At 46.9% G+C, this 17,064-nt stretch overlaps 1 protein-coding gene across 2 annotated transcripts in view; it reads left to right on the forward strand.

Moving 5' to 3' along the window:
* The window catches only part of KANK4 (KN motif and ankyrin repeat domains 4), an 89,828-nt gene that overhangs the window by 61,079 nt on the left and 11,685 nt on the right, over nt 1–17,064 (forward strand). For both annotated transcript variants that reach the window (XM_032296807.1, XM_032296808.1), the window contains exons 7-8: nt 1,872–2,091; nt 12,655–12,797. In XM_032296807.1, coding sequence (XP_032152698.1) covers nt 1,872–2,091; nt 12,655–12,797 — 363 coding nt within the window. The remainder of the gene's footprint in view (nt 1–1,871; nt 2,092–12,654; nt 12,798–17,064) is intronic.

The following is a 17,064-nucleotide window of genomic DNA, read 5'->3' on the forward strand; positions in this document are numbered from 1 at the left end:
GGCCGGGTGCAGTGGCTCACGCCTGTAATCCTAGCACTTGGGGAGGCTGAGGCGGGCAGATCGCTTGAGCCTAGGACTTTGAGACTAACCTGGGCAATGTGGCAAAACCCTGTCTCTACAAAAAAAACATACAAAAAATTAGCCTGGCATGGTGGCATGCGCTCGGAGTCCCAGCTAATCAGAAGCTGAAGTGGGAGAATCACCTGAGCCCCAAAGGTCAAGGCTGCAGTGAGCTGTGATTGCACCACTGCACTCCAGCCTCAGCGTTGGAATGACATCCTGTCTCAAAAACAGAAGAAGAAGAAGAAAGAACAAATATATGATGAGGATGTTGATCAAAACTCCTGTCACTTATTCTTAATTGAATTATCAAACTAAAGTCTTTCTTAGTTCTTCATTCAAAGTTCACCACTCAGCCAGGCTTGGTGGCTCATGCCTATAATCCTATCACTTTTGGAGGCTGAGACAGGTGGATCAGCTGAGGTCAGGAGTTTGAGACCCACCAACATGGCAAAACCCCATCTCTACTAAAAATATAAAAATTAGTTGGGCATAGTGGCCCATGACTGTAATGCCAGCTACTTGGGAGGCTGAGGCAGGAGACTCGCTTGAACCCAGGAGATGGAAGTTGCAGTGAGCTGAGATCGCACCATTGCACTCCATCCTGGGCCACAGAGTGAGACTCTATCTCAGAAAAAAAAAATCACCCTTCTGTTTCTTAATATTAGGATCTTTCTCCAGATTTTCTGGAAGATTCCATGGGTAAAGGAGATACTCTGATTTATAAAAGTGTTTCAACCACAAAAGATTCCATGAATTCTGCTCTAGAAAAGTGATCAGAGGATATACAAGCCTGGAACCACACCCATGTTAGAATCAAAGCGCAGGATACCGTCTCCCTTGCCCTGACCTTTGAGGAAAAAGCAGGTTGTGTAAGGACCTCACTCTGTAGAGCTATGGAAGGTAAAGGGCTAGTCCCCTTTTACTCCCATTTTGTGATAGGATAAGTAAAGTTCCAAAAGATTGTATGACTTCCAAGTTCACACGGCTGAGCCAGGGATTAAACCAGGTCACACTGATTTAGCGACTCCAAGTCCGGGACTCTTCCCGGCATGAGTATGAAGTCATTTATCATAATCACTTCCCAATAGCTTCTCCTCCCTGTTAGGTAAATATCCTTTAAACACTGAGGTCATGTCACACACAGAGTTGATGTCATTGGCTCTGGAACGCTTCTCGTTCGTGGTCCCAGAGGAGCTGAATGCTACAGTTAGCAGGGTCTGCCGTGGGCTGTTAAACCACTTACTCTCAAGGTCCTTGCAAAGCTTAAAAGCCAAACATGTCAAGCACACCTGTTTGGGTTTTATTTCAAGCATACATTTGGGGATGTTGTTTGTCTTCACATGCATGTTTCCCATTAGTAAGATGTTGCGATTTTCCAGCTATGCCTGTTAAAAACACGCAGGAGTCCTGGTAGAGTCTGGGGCAAGGTCAGTGTGAGCTGGCTGTGTGAGCGGGAAGGAGAGGGCCTTTGTAATTGTGAGCATACTGGGGGTGTGAGCTAAACTTCTTAGCGGGGGTATGAGCTGAACTTCCCGCAGATTCAAACTGTCTCCAGTTAAGTACCTTGTTAGTGGTTACTACGCTATCCTCCCAATCCTCGTTTCCACTCCCAGAGGGGAGCGATTGCACAAGTACAAAGTATGTTGCTGCATTCCTAACCCCACCAGCTCTGAGCCTTTCAGGAATAAGTCACATGGTGAGCTGGAGGGAGCTGAAGGGACAGAGGCCAAAGCCGGCTTTCCTTGTGTAAGGGAGGAACCTTTGCTGGCCATGGAACCTCTTGGAATTGGTCTCTTTTGGGGTTTCAGAGGCAAAGCCTGAACACCATCAGTCAAGAGTGGTTCCGCGTCTCCAGCCGGAAGTCATCGAGCCCTGCCGTGGTGGCCGCCTACCTCCGCGAGGTCCAGCCTCACTCCCCACACTTCCTGCAGCTGCTTGTCAACTTGGCGGATCGCAATGGGAACACGGCTCTTCACTACAGTGTGTCCCACTCCAACTTCTCCATCGTGAAGCTGCTACTGGAGACAGGTCAGAAGTGGTTGCATTCATACAGTCTGGGTCCCTCCTTGAAGGACAGGGCAATTTAAAAAAATTTTTTTCAAAAATTTCAATAGCTTTAGAGGTACAAGTGGTTTGGTCACATAGATGAATTGTAGAGTGAAGTCTGGTCTTGTAGTATACCCATCACCCAAATAGTGTACATGGTACCAAATAGGCTCATTCCTCAGCCCCTTCCACCCTCCCCTCTTCTGAGTCTCCGGTACAATTGTCCATTATGCCATTCTGTATGTCTCAGTGTGCCTGTGGCTTAGCTCCCACTTATAATGAGAACATGCAGTATTTGGTTTTTCATTCCTGAGTTACTTCGCTTAGGATAATGGCCTCCAGTTCCATCCAAGTTGCTGCAAAATACATTATTTTGTTCTTTTTTATGGGCTGAGTAGTATTCCATGGTGTGTGTGTGTGTGTGTAAAACATTTTCTTTACTCATCGGTTGATGGGCACTTGGTTTGATTCCATGTCTTTGCAGTTGTGAACTGTGCTGCGATAGCATACAAATCTAGGTGTCTTTTTGATAGAATGACTTGAAGAGCAATTCTTGTACCACATTTCTTTCTAGCAAGGAAATGCTTCCCTGTTTAAAGTTCCCTCTGTGTTCCAGGAACTGGACTACTCCATTTTACCTGTGTTTGCCCCCTTTGTTCTTCACAGCATTCCTGTGTTGTGGGTATTGTTCTAATGTTGCAGCTAAGGAAACTGAGGCTCAAGAGTTGTAAACTTGCTCAGGTTACAGTGCTGGTAAAGGGTAGAGTCAGGTTTTGTATTCAGTCAGTCTGTCCAGCTCCAGAGTTGTCCCATATTGCCTTTAGGGAAGATGGCATTTTCCTGTCTTTAGAAGATACTTTTTAACAAAGGTCATGGCTTCATTTGACTAATTTGACTCAACTTGGTTCATTCATCCTTCATCAGATATTAATTGACTACCCATGAGGTTCATACTGGCTACTACCAGGGATGCAAAGGTGAGCCAGGTAAGCCCTCTACTTCCTGGTTGCTAACAGCCGAGCAATTGGGATGTAGCCAGATGATAGCTCATGGAAGACAGATGGAGGGCCGGGCGCGGGTGGCTCACAGCTGTAATCCAAGCTCTTTGGGAGGCTGAGGCAGGTAGATCATGAGGTCAGGAGATTAAGACCATCCTGGCTAACACAGTGAAATACCACCTCTACTAAAAATACAAAAAAATTAGCCAGGCATGATGGCATAGGCCTGTAGTCCCAGTTACTCGGGAGGCTGAGGCAGGAGAATTGCTTGAACCCGGGAGGTGGAGGTTGCAGTGAGCTGATATCATGCCACTGTGCTCCAGCCTGGGTGACAGAGTGAGACTTCATCTCAAAAAAAAAAAAAAAAAAAAAAAAGAGAGAGAGAGATGAAAAATGTGATTTAGGAACTGAAATGAGAGCACATCTAGTTCAGAGAGCGGCAAAGGTGCACTGCAGCAGGTAGGGCTCCAGTAGGCAGTGTTCCAGGCAGAAGGAACTCCATGGAGGTCAGACAGGGGAAAATGCCTGGACACCAGAAAGCTCCTAGTCTGGATGGGATGGGAAGGTTGGAAGAGAGAGTTAGAGCCACCGCATGGAGAAATGGAGGACCTAGAGTGCCAGGCTGAACGCTGCTTGGAAGATCCCAGGAAGTCAGTGCGGGTTTTTTGTAGGAAACTCCATAACCAGGGGAATTCTCTAAGAAGAGTCATTTGACAGTACAGGTGGGTTAGTGATGGGAGCAGGAGAGGAGGTGGTAGGGCAGACAGGAGGCCGTTGCAGAGGTCCACAGAGAGGTAGTGAGGGCTTGCAGCAGGTGAGGATGGTAGGACCCGAACAGCAAAAAGCCACTGGGAGGCCAGGCATGGTGGCTCATGCCTGTAATCCCAGCACTTTGGGAGGCCAAGGCGGGTGGACCATTTGAGGTCAGGAGTTCAAACCCAGCCTGGCCAACAGGATGAAACCCTGTCTCTATTAAAAATACAAAAATTAGCTGGGTGGTAGTGACCCATGCCTATAATCCCAGCTACTCAGGAGGCTGAGGCAGGAGAATCGCTTGAGTCTGGGAGGCGAAAGTTGTGGTGAGCCAAGATTGTGCCACTGCACTCTAGGCTGGGGGACAGAGTAAGACCCTGTTTCAATAAAAATAAAAAAATAAATAAATAAATAAGACCATTGGGAAGGTAGCGCCCAACCGGTGAGATGAGTTGGAGCTCTCTGTTGAGCCTGGATAGTTGAGAAGAACATGGGCTGCAGGAGAAGGAGCATATGTGGGGGAAGCAGAAAGGATATTTCAGTTTGGAGCAGATTTTTAGTTTCCAGTGGATCATCTCTGTGGAGCTATGCAAAGGCTATTGAGAATTCCAGATGTAAAATGAAAGGGCAACAGAGCTTTGGGTGGGACCTGCTAGAGCACATGCAATGAGGCCGTTAGGGGAGGGGGCCTGTCTTGCCCTTGGTTATCCTATGCAGAGAGAGAGAGAGAGAGAGAGAAAGAGAGAGAGAGAGAGAGAGGGAGCATGCCAGCAGTGGAGACCCAGACAGAGTTGTGTAACAACTAGAAGAAATAAGAGGATCGTGGCTGATGGGGAAGGACAGCCCATGAAGAACAAAGATTGTCAACTGTGTCAGATTCTGCAGGGTCCCTGAAGGATGATGCCTGGGTTTGGCAGATGGAGGGGACGAGGGGGTGCCACTGGTGACTTTGGAGAGAGCTGCTTTAGGGGCATCTTGGGAGGAAACCGGCTAGCAGAATGGAAGGAGCAAAGCGCCTGGGTTGGGGAGGGCAGTGATGGAGAGTCTCGGCTGAAGGCGGTGGGAGAGCCTACGGAGAGTTGGTCTTGTGTGTTTGTTTGAGGAGAGACGATCTGAACGTATTTTTTGACTGAGAAGAAGAATCCAAGAAAGAAGAGGAACAGAGAAGGTAGGGGACAGAGACAGGGAATGAGAGACAGAGAGACAGACAGAGAGATGGAGAGGAAGAGAGAGACAGAGACAGATAGAAAAAGGGAGAGAGACAGGGAGAGAAAAAGGGAGAGAGATAGAGACTGACAGGCAGAATCAAAGACAGAGAGAAGGAGAGAGGTGAAAGATACAAAGGAGAGAAGCCATTGGCAAAGCAGGGTGTAGGGGGAGTCAGGAAAGCCTGGACTCCACCGCAGAGGTGGGTGAGGGCAGCTGAGGCAAGACGCTGGGCTATTCATTTCTCTGAGATGGAAGTAAAAAAAGGAGAAAGTGGGTAACAGTGCACAGAGATGTTGAGGAGAGTAGGGAGGTGGAGGCCACGGGCCTCAGATGGCCTTGATCTTCTCAGGAAAGCGAGAGTAGAATCAGGGTTACAGACTGGAAAGGGTAGTTAACAGTCAAACAAAGATGGGTGTGTGATGGGGCTGAGCGGAAGTGCACGCGCCCCAGTCAGATGTCATCCATGAGTTTAGGGAGGCCGTCTGGGGGTATTTAGGAGGGCACATACCAAAGGCATAAACCCCAAATGATCCCCACAGATGCGGCCTACTGCTAAATATTTAGCATGGGCTAACTCATTTAATAATAAAAATTTATTATTAGAATAGGATGATTGGTGGGACGCGATGACTCAGGCCTGTCATCCCAGCACTTTGGGAGGCCAAGGTGGGCAGATCATGAGGTCAAGAGATTGAGACCATCCTGGCCAACATGGTGAAACCCAGTCTCTACTAAAAATACAAAAATTAGCTGGGCGTGATGGCACATGCCTGTAGTCCCAGCTACTCGGGAGGCTGAGGCAGGAGAATCGCTTGAACCTGGGAAGCGGAGATCATGCCTCTGCACTCCAGCCTGGGGAATAGAGAGACTCCTTGGGGAAAAAAAAAAAAGAATAGGATGATTATCCTTCTTTATAGACAATGAAAGTGACATTCAGAAAAGTTAGCAAACTTGCCCTAGATGACCCAATGACTAAGTATACTACTGGGGTTTAAAGTCAATACTGGGGCAGGCGCAGTGACTCACGCCTATAATCATAGCACTTTGGGAGGCTGACACAGGTAAATTGCCTAAGCTCAGAGGTTCAAGACCAGCCTGAGCAACATAATGAAACCCCATCTCTACCAAAAATACAAAAATTAGACAGGCGCGATGGTACATGCCTGTGGTTCCAGCTACTCAGGAGGCTGAGGGAAGGGATCGCTTGAATCCAGGCAGTTGAGGCTGCAGTGAGCTGTGATCATGCCACTGCACTCCAGAGTGGGTGACAGAGCAAGACATGGTCTCAAAAAAAAGAAAAAAGAAAAGTCAGTCCCATTGCTCTTTTTCTGGTGTCGAGGAGGTGGAGCATATGCAACATCCGTACCCCTTCTTTTAGGAGGCCTGAGGTGGGGATTTAAATGGACATCAAAAGTCTGAGTTTCCCCAACTCCGGTCCTGTCTGGCTAAAATCTCTCCTGTGGCCTCGTATTGCTCTTAGCGTAGGAGGTGGCTTCTTCGGCCTGGCCTTCAGGACTCTGCCTTCCCTGGCTCCCACCTGCCCAGGCAGTCTCTGTTGCCGCCACATTCTCCCCCTTCCCTCCACTCCATCCACGCTGGCCTCACTCACCAAGGTCATTCCCTCCTGGGATTTCTGTATTTACCTTCCACCTGGACTCTTCCCCCTGATGTTCTTCTTGTGACTGGCTCCTTCTCATCATTCAAGTCACAGCCCAAATGTCACCTCCTTAGAAGACTTCTGGGTGCCTCTCTAAAGTGCCTGCCCCCATCTATCTCTAAGGGAGCATTCTCTTTCTTTCTTGAGACACTCTTTGCTTTTCATTTCTACCCAACAGAATGTTAATTCACTCAAAAGGGGCCTGTCTGCCTTGTTCCTGTCTGTTTCCCCAACACCTAGACCAGTTCCTGGTTCCTAGTAGGTGTTGAGTAAAAATGTCTGTTAGATGAATGAGGGATGGATGACTCTTGGGAGCTAGGTTAAATTCCAGTAAACCTCCAAGTCTTCAAAATTCTGCTAAGCAGCTTTGAGTCTCTTCAGCTGAATGGGAAAGGCAATGTACATAATGACAGCCTGAAGTTGTTTCTGATTTACACACCATCAAAAGAAGATTAAATTATAGCTAGCAGTGAGCTGATGTTATTGATTTTGGTTCTTCATGGATGCACGGATACCATCAAAATGGTAGATTAATTGAGAAAGGCACATAATTCAGTGGGGCACGGCCCTGTGTTCTGTTACTGTGTTTAGTGTTAGGGGTGTCAGTGTAGTACGTGAATAACAGCAGCCACTGCTTTTTCAGTGTTATCCTCATCCCAGACACTGGGCTTAGTGTGATATACATACACTGTCGTGTACAATCCTTGCAGGAATTGTGAAGCAGATCTTAATTGCCTTTTCCAAGTGAGGAAATTGAGGCTGACATGTCAGGTAACGCAGTCAAGGTCACAGAGCCTGTAAGAAGCTAATCCATATTCAAACTGAGATGTGTCACCCTCCGAATCTGGGCTTTTTCTACTACCACAATCTAGGCTTCTGGGACACTGTGAGACTTTGGAAACACCCATTATGTGCGTGAAGAATCCAAAGACCAGTAATGTATGGCCCTTGTCTTTAAGTAGCGCATAGACTTGCAGCCTGTTAGAAGTTTCTGGGTGGGCCAGGCCAGGACAGAGAAGAAAGAACTAAAATTTGGGTGTTATAAATATCTGCTTATGTGAAGAATCCAGTTAATACTCATCAACTTTAAAGTGGTCTGGAAGCTTTTCCCTTTAACATAGTGAAATAGCTAAATAGCCATAAAGGTAAAGTAAGAAGGGGGTTGGGGAGAATGGGTTGACAGAGTCATTACTTTCTGTCATCTGTAGAAGAGATGTTGAGGATGACGGATCTGTCACAGTCCCAAACCTGGGCTGTCCTTAGAGGCAGTCGTCAAGCGTCCAGAAAAAAACATTATAAACTGTAAAGGGCTGTATGGAAGTGACTCATTATTATTGAGAATAGAGCCAGAGTACACCTCTGCCAGCTTAATCCCAACTGGTGCATCCTTCATTTTGCCAAATGCCCTTGCAGGGCATATTGAGTCAGAGGATGCTCTGGTGAGAGCCTCGCTCCTCTGTCACCTCCAGGGAGGGTTGGCTTTGCTGCCTGATGGCTGCTCTGAAGCATCTGTGGTAAAGTCCTGGATCCTGGTAGGATGCGGTGGCTCACACCTGTAATCCTAGCACTTTGGGAGGCCAAGGCAGGTGGATCACCTGAGGTCAGGAGTTCAAGACCATCCTGGCCAATATGGTGAAATCCCATCTCTTCTTAAAGTACAAAAATTAGCCAGGCATGGTGGCACATGCCTATAATCCCAGCTACCTGGGAGGCTGAGGCAGGGGAATTGCTTGAACCCAGGAGGCAGAGGTTACAGTGAGCCAAGATCACACCACTGCACTCCAACCTGGGCAACAGAGTGAAACTCCATCTCAAAAATAATAAATAGGGCCGGGTGCGGTGGCTCAAGCCTGTAATCCCAGCACTTTGGGAGGCCGAGGCGGGTGGATCACGAGGTCAAGAGATCAAGACCATCCTGGTCAACATGGTGAGACCCCGTCTCTACTAAAAATACAAAAAAATTAGCTGGGCATGGTGGTGCGTGCCTGTAATCCCAGCTACTCAGGAGGCTGAGGCAGGAGAATTGCCTGAACCCAGGAGGTGGAGGTTGCGGTGAGCCGAGATCGCGCCATTGCACTCCAGCCTGGGTAACAAGAGTGAGACTCAAAAAAAAAAAAAAAATAATAATAATAATAATAAATAAATAAACAAATAAATAATGTCCTGGGTCCTTAGCCCCTTTTAGGCCCTTTTCTGAGCCTCTGGGGAGGCATCAGACCTCATTCTACTAAACTAAAAATCATGTTTCTAGAGAGCTAAAAATCATGTTTCTGAGGCTCCTTTACACTTTTTTTTCTTTTTTTGAGACATAGTCTCATTCTGTCACTCAGGCTGGAGTCTAGTGGTGTGATCTCGGCTCACTGCAGCCTCTGTCTCCTAGGTTCAAGCGATTCCCTTGCCTCAGCCTCCTGAGTAGCTGGGAGTACAGGCACACGCCACCATGACCCGCTAATTTTTTTTTTTTTTTTTTTTTTTTTTTTTTTTAGTAGAGATGGGGTTTCACCATGTTGGCCAGGATGGTCTCAATCTCCTGGTGTCATGATCCACCCGCCTTGGCCTCCTAAAGTGCTGGGATTACAAGAGTGAGCCACCACACCTGGCCTCCTTTACACATCTTAAAAGCAAACATAAAATAGTCAAGGGATAGAAATTTTAAAAATTTTATTTGCACAAGGCAGTGCAAATGTTCGCTTCTGTATCAGGACAGAGCTATGAGGTGATGCATGGAGTTGTTATTTAGCTTTCATCGCCTGCTGGCTCATGGCAGTGGTTCAAGGAGCTTGAGGGAAAACTGCTGATAAATGAGGCAGACTGATGCCTCTGTCTCCACTGATGGCCTCGTGTTAACATAGCACATTTCTGAAAAATTGTTTGAAAAATTGTGGGGTGGAGGGAATATCAAACAAATGTTGCTTTTTTCCACTTGCATAGAACTTGCAAATAGCCCTAATTGACATTTTTTCATAAACCAGATTTTTACAATGAATACTTAAACTTTAAAAGAATATCATTCTGGGTCGGCCATGATGGCTCACATTTGTAATTCCAGCACTTTGGGAGGCCAAAGCGGGTGGATCGCCTAAGGTCAGGAGTTTGAGACCAGCCTGGACAGCATGGTGAAACCCCCTCTCTACTAAAAATAAAAACAAAAATTAGCTGGGTATGGTTGCAGGTGCATATAATCCCCGCTACTCAGGAAGCTGAGGCAGGAGAATCACTTGAAACCGAGAGGCAGAAGTTGCAGTGAGCCGAGACAGCGCCATTGCACTCCAGCTTGGGCAACAGAGTGAGATTCCATCTTAAAAAAAATATATATCATTCTGGACAATAATAGTAATAACAGTGAACTCTTATTGAGTGTTTACTGTGTACTAGCCATGTTTCTAAGTCAGGGATGTCCAATCTTTGATGTCCCTGGGTCACATTGGAAGAATAAGAATTGTCTTGGGCCACACATAAAATACACTAACACTAATGATAACCGGTGAGCTAAAAACAATGTTTTAAGAAACTTTATAAATTTGTGTTGGGCCACATTCAAAGCTGTCCTGGACTGCGGGTTGGACAGGCTTGTTTAAGTGCTTTAAATCTATTAGGCTGGGCACAGCGGCTCATGCCTGTAATCTTAGTACTTAGGGAGGCCAAAGTGGGTGGATGGCTTGAGCCCAGGAGTTTGAGACCAGTCTGGGCAACATGGTGAAACACTGTTTCTATAAAAAACACACAAAAAATAGTAGGGCATGGTGACACACACCTGCAGTTCCAGCTATTCAGGAGGCTGAGGTGGGAGGAGTACTTGAGCTCGGTAGGTAGAGCTTACAGTGAGATCACGCCACTGCACTCACACTCAGCCTAGGCAACAGAGCCAAACCCTGTCCCAGTGAATAAATAAATAAGCTCAATTCATTTCACAATAACTCTACAAGTTAGGTTGTGTTGTTATCCCCATTTTATTAAGGAGGAAATGCTAAGAAAGGCTAAGTGACTTGATTTACTGTAATTGTTTTTCTGTTGCCCAAAGGAGCTACATAAGGGAGGACTGCTTGAACCCAGGGGGTCGAGGCTGCAGTGAGCCATGATCGCACCATTTCACCTCAGCCTGGGAGACAGAGCAAGACTCTGTCCCCCTACCCAAAAAAAAAGCAACATAAATTTTTCAGATAAGCAACACTACAAAGACGTTTGGTTTTTCTATCGCCCTTGAGAGGTAGGCTCATTTACATAACAGGTATCAGTCTATGTTTGATGATCCCCTGCCTCTCCTTTGGTGGAAAGGAATATGGATGTATATCCTCAGGACTACAAAGCAGAACTTTCTTTAGAATTTCATTTGCTTCTTCAGTGAGGATGTGCGTTAAAAAAAAATAATAAGGAGATGCCAAGGTTTTTTGTTGTTGTTTTTTTTTAAAGATGGGGTTTCACCATGTTGGTCAGGCTGGTCTTGAACTCTCGACTTCAGGTGGTCCGCCCGCCTTGGCCTCCAAAGTGCTTGGATTACAGGTGTGCGTCACCGCGCCCAGCCGAGATGCCAAGGTTTAAAAAAAAAGGGAAAAAAAAAAGAATTCTCATTTGCTATACTTAGTCTTAAAAATATACCAGGTTTGGTCAGGGGCAGTGGCTCACACCTGTAATAATCACAGCACTTTGAGAGGCCCAGGCAGGCAGATTGCTTGAGGTCAGGAGTTCGAGACCAGCCTGGCCAACGTGGTGAGACCCCCATCTCTACTAAAAATACATTAAAAAAAAAATTAGCTGGGCATGGTGGTGCATGCCTGTAGTCCCAGCTATTCAGGAAGCTGAGGCAGGAGAATCGCTTGAACCCGGGAGGCGGAGGTTGCAGTGAGCAGAGATCGAGCCATTGCACTCCAGCCTGGGCAACAGAGCGAGACTGTCTCAAAACAACAACAGCAACAACCACCACCACCACCAGGTTGTTGGCTGGGTCCAGAGACTTATGCCTGTAATTCCAGCACTTTGGGAGGCTGAGGCAGGTAGATCACTTGAGGTCAGGAGTTCAAGACCAGACTGGCCAACACAGTGAAACCCTGTCTCTACTAAAAATACAAAAATTAGCCAGGCATGGTGGCGGGCACCTACAGGCTACTTGAGATGCTGAGGTGGGAGGATCACTTGGACCTGGGAGGCAGAGGTTGCAGTGGGAGCTGAGACTGAACCACTGCACTCCAGCCTAGGCGACAGAGTGAGACCTTGTCTCAAGGAAAATAAATAGGTAAACAAATAATGTCAGGTTTTCATTGTATTGTGAAGTATAATTCTTAATTGTTTTAATATAAAAATTGTGGAATTTTTTTCTCCCTCCATTTTTCAAGTGAGATGGTTGTTCCTAGAAGATTTCCCATGTTTATCCCACGGTGTTGTTCATGCTTCTGGTACGTGGCACAGTAGACCCCTAGGTCCTCAGAAAGGACCTACAAACACAGCCATTGGTTTAAGAGTTACACACAAACATGAGCTAGTGAGTGTGAAACCTAAAACGCACAGCCGTGGGTGGCATTCCAGACATGGGGGCAGGTGAGGGATGAGCTCCGGAGCCGGATAGACCTGAGTGTTTCCCGCCCACTTCTCATGAGTGGATTATGTAACTTCTCTGGCCCTCAGTGTCCTCATCTATAAAATGGGAATAACATCCTGTGCTCCAGTTTGGGAAACGAAGTCATGGCCACTGGCCCTTTGGCCATCTCTGGCTTTGTTTTGGACTCCCTTGCTGGGTAGCCTCAGAAAACTTGTCAAGAAAAGTAACCAGCTTTAAAGACTGCTACAAATGTAAACCACGGGCTCCACCTGTGGAAAGCATTGCTCTATTCTGTGGCCTTCTAACCCACAAGCAGTGTCCCATTGAAATGGCTAAAGTGGAATCTGGCTCCTGGCTCCTCAGGAGCCATTCCAGCACCCATTGCTTCCCTGCAGGCGTCTGCAACGTGGACCATCAGAACAAAGCTGGCTACACTGCCGTAATGATCACTCCCTTGGCTTCCGCGGAGACCAGTGAAGACATGGCTGTGGTCTGGAAGCTCTTAAGAGAAGGAAATGTGAACATTCAAGCTACTCAGGTGGGTGGAATGAACATGATCTCCTCTTCAGTAAATGCGGGGGCACCTCCCAGCTTTATTCTGCTAATGGGTGAGAAATTCCATGCAGATCCATGTAGCTTTTAACCCAAGGAGGCTGGGACCTCCAAATGGCATCCATGCAAAGCCTGGTTCAGTTTTCCTTATAGGCTCCTGAGACCCAGCCAGCCTTGGACAGAGGTCGATGAACTTCTACTATAGGTCCCAGTCTGAAACTGAGCAAATTCCATCCAGATGCAACCTCTAGAACCAACATTCCCAGTTACCATCTTGAGAAGGCATTTGCTAGTTGGCTACTCTAATAGAGACCTCATAGGTGAGCCACCTTGATCACGACCCATAGACAACTAACTAGGGTCTTTGGAGGTCCAGTCCTTTAAAGAAGTTCTCACCTCTATCACCCCAAAGCCTTTCAACAAGGTCATAAGTCCTCAGACTGAGAGGAAGTATGGATAGCCAGGGCAGACAGCAGCATTCCTAGGGGTAAGAGGATTCCTACTTTCCAGGCCTCAGCTTAGCTCAGAGGGTTATTACAGAGTTCTGCAGGTCATTATCAATCAACCTGGTATGCTGCCTCAGCTCTTGAAATCACCAGATCTGAAAACACTCCTATCTTCCTTACCTCTGCACCAACAATCGTGAGTAATACTTTCCAGACACACAATTGATGCCCCAGTCCGCAGGAGCAGTGCCATGGGCCAGGCTGGGAAAAACAGTTGTTGTGAAGAACCAGTGGGGCCTTACACAAAGGTAGTAGCCAGGGATTCAGGACATGTGGGCTCCACTAATTCACTGGGTCACCTGTGCCTTAGGTCAGAAGAGCTCTTAAAGGTCACCTACGTCTACCCCTTATGATTTTACAAAATCCTACCAGAAGGTTTGCAACTCTAGGACCTCCAGTGTCAGGAAACTCATGCTGTACCAAGTAGCTCATTTTGTTTGTGGCTCTAGATAGCTCTGATAACTTTCTAAACTGAACCAAGACTGAGTGCTCTGAATCTTTCACTTTTGTGTGTGTGTGTGTGTGTGTGTGTGTTTTTTTTTTTTTTTTTTTTTTGAGAGGGAGTCTCACTCTGTTGCCCAGGCTGGAGTGCAATGGCGCAATCTTGGCTCACTGCAACCTCTGGCTCCCAGGTTCAAGCAATTCTTCCACCTCAGCGTCCAGAGTAGCTGGGACTACAGGCATCCCCCCATCATGCTTGGCTAATTCTTGTACTTTTTTTTTTTTTTTTGACACGGAGACTTGCTCTGTCACTCAGGCTGGAATGCAATAGCGCAAACTTGGCTCACTGCAACCTCCACCTCCTGGGTTCAAGCAATTCTCTGTCTCAGCCTCCCTAGTAGCTGGGATTACAGGCACCCACCACCATGCCTAGCTAATTTTTGTATTTTTAGGGAGACAGGGTTTCACCATCTTGACCAGGCTGGTCTTGAACTTCTAACCTCATGATCCACCCACCTTGGCCTCACAAAGAGCTGGGATTGTAGGTGTGAGCCACTGTGCCTAGCCATTTTTGTACTTTTGTAGAGACGGGATTTCACCATGTTGGCCAGACTGGTCTTGAACTCCTGACCTCAGGTGATCCACCTGCCTCGGCCTCCCAAAGTGCTGAGATTACAGTCATGAGCTACCACCCCAGCCTCTGAATCTTTCATGGAGTGAATAAGTAGAAGTTGATTGGGGTTCGCTCCAAAAAGGATCTTAAGACAGCAAAGGTATATAAGGCAGTGCAGAGGGTTGGAATGTCTCTGTTCATTTTCCGGGACCCTCTGCTTGAGAACACAGGGTGGGGGCGTGGTCCTTACCCAGAAAGTCTTTCAGTTAGACGAGGCTCCATATGGAACAACGGGAACTCCTCAAAATGTCATTTGCCCATTTTTTGACCATGCAGGAATGAATGGAGTGTGTTTAACTCTTCTTTCCCCTGGAGTTATGATTAGGTAACTGTTGAGAACTGTGACGTTCTCAACCTTGTTAGGTTTACCCCATGTTAAACCTAACAAGGTAGCCTGTAGCAATTTTGTGGATGCTGGCAGACGCATGAGACTTCTGTGCCTGAGACAAAGGATCATGTATTACCCTCAGCCGAAGCAGTAGCCACAGTACCAGCATTGCCCAAATCCCGGTACCCACAGGGCAGTGTGAGGAGGGCCAGGAAGCTGAGCACGGAGTGGGCTGTGTTGCAGGAGAGGACCCTGAGCATAGCGAACCTGAAGCTTTGATAATGGACAGTAAGCCCGCCTGCCCTTTTCTCCCAAGAAGACACTCTCTCTAGCTTCCAAGACTGTTCACTATATAAACATCCTTAAAAAGATAATCTAAACAAAAGGACAGATTGTGGTGTGCTTTACTCACAAGGTATGTGGAAAAGAGAGAGACTCAGGGAAAATGGACTGCTAGCAATATATTAAGCTCCACTGTCCCACACTCCCCCAGAGTGATTGCAGATAGTAGCCTAACCTGATGGCAAAGTCACGTTATGTACTTCATCCAATAGCCATCCTAGTGACGGCTGGAAACTAAATATTTGTAGATTACTTTCTGGTTTTCAAGGTATTCTACTCACCTGCAACTCCTGTTCCATAAGACTCAATATAGCTAATGGTTCATTTAACTCATGTTTCCCATAAATATGTTAATTATTTTCTAAATTGGCACTTTTGTAAGAGGGGATGCTTGCAAGAGGATCAAAATCACCCTCTTCTTTGTACAGAGAAGAAACTGATGCTGTAGGAGGGCACCCTTGCCCTCATCCTTGGACTCATCCCGGGTCACCAAAGGAGCATAGCTGCAGCCATTCCCTTTAGCTCCCCCTGGGCCTTAACTGTGAAGAAAGGTGGAGGTACCAGGTTAAATGGGAATACATTGGGAGTTTCCTAGGAACAAGCTGCTTCTCTCTGGACCCCAGGGTCAGGGCGGTGGCGTATAGTAGCACCCTATAAATGCTCATTGAATTAAATTATATTGAATGGGACTGGGAGGATGATGAGGATGTGTCAGGCAGAGGCAGATATGAGGACCATCAGCATATGTCATCTGGCTTTAAGGACAGTTGGAAAGAGGGTTCTGGAAACCTTGTGGTCTGGATAGTCCAGTAAACAACCATTACTTCAGGGCTGAGTAAATGCAAACCAAAAAAGCAAATAGGCTTCTCTGGAAAGATCTGCCTGTGTTCCAGGGTAATGGGGAAACAACACATCTAATAACACATTCCCACGTGCTAAGCACCTACTACATGCTGAGCCATTTGCCAGACACTCTCTAAGCCTCTTAACGACAATCATAGCTAACCCTTGGCTAGCACATGCTAAGCACGTGGTCTCACCACAACCCCATCGGACAGGTAATACCACTAATTGTTCCCACTTTACCAAATCGGGAAAAGTCATGGAGAGCTTAACTTGCCTGCGGTCACACAGGTAATAAGTGGCAGAGTCAAGATTTTTCTGATTCCAAACCCACTTCTTGTTCTCTAATCTCCAGCGTCTGAGCAGGGAAGCATAATCCACCAGTGACTGCAGATTGGAGTTCTAATCAGTCAACACATCAGCAGATGTGTCCTCAACACTTTTTACATGTAAGATAGTGCTTTTGGGGCCTCAGGGGATTCAAAAGGAGACAGAACATAGTTCTTGCCTTATTTTTCAGTCTTACGAAGAGATTTCTGGGTTCCATCAGAGACCAGCCTGGAACCCATGAAAACCATGAGGGTAAAATATAATACAGCTGGATGAGAGGACTATAGAAATATGCATAGGGCCGGGAGCAGAGGCTCATGCCTGTAATCTCAGCACTTCAGGAGGCCGAGTTGGGCAGATCGCTTGAGGTCAGGGGTTCAAGACCAGCCTAGCCAACATGGTGAAACCCTGTCTCTACTAAAAAATACAAAAATTAGCTGGGCAGAGTGATGGATGCCTATATTCCCAGCTACCCAGGAGGCTGAGGTAGGAGGATTGCTTGAGTCCAGGAGGTGGAGGTTGCAGTGAGCCAAGATGGCACCACTGTATTCCAGCCTGGACAACAGAGTAAGACCCTGTCCAAAAAAAAAAAAAGGAAGAAAGAAATATACATAGGGGCTGGGTGAAGTGGCTCATGCCTATAATTTGGAAGGCCGAGGCAGGTATATTACTTGAGCTCAGGAGTTCAAGACCAGCCTGGGCAACATGGGAAAACCCCATCTCTACTAAAAATACAAAAAATAGCCAGGTGTGGTGGTGCACGCCTGTATTCCCAGCTACTCAGGAGGCT

The sequence above is a fragment of the Sapajus apella genome, unplaced genomic scaffold, assembly GCF_009761245.1.
Source record: "Sapajus apella isolate SASKATOON/1434 unplaced genomic scaffold, GSC_monkey_1.0 scaffold36, whole genome shotgun sequence".
Classification (NCBI taxonomy): domain Eukaryota; kingdom Metazoa; phylum Chordata; class Mammalia; order Primates; family Cebidae; genus Sapajus; species Sapajus apella.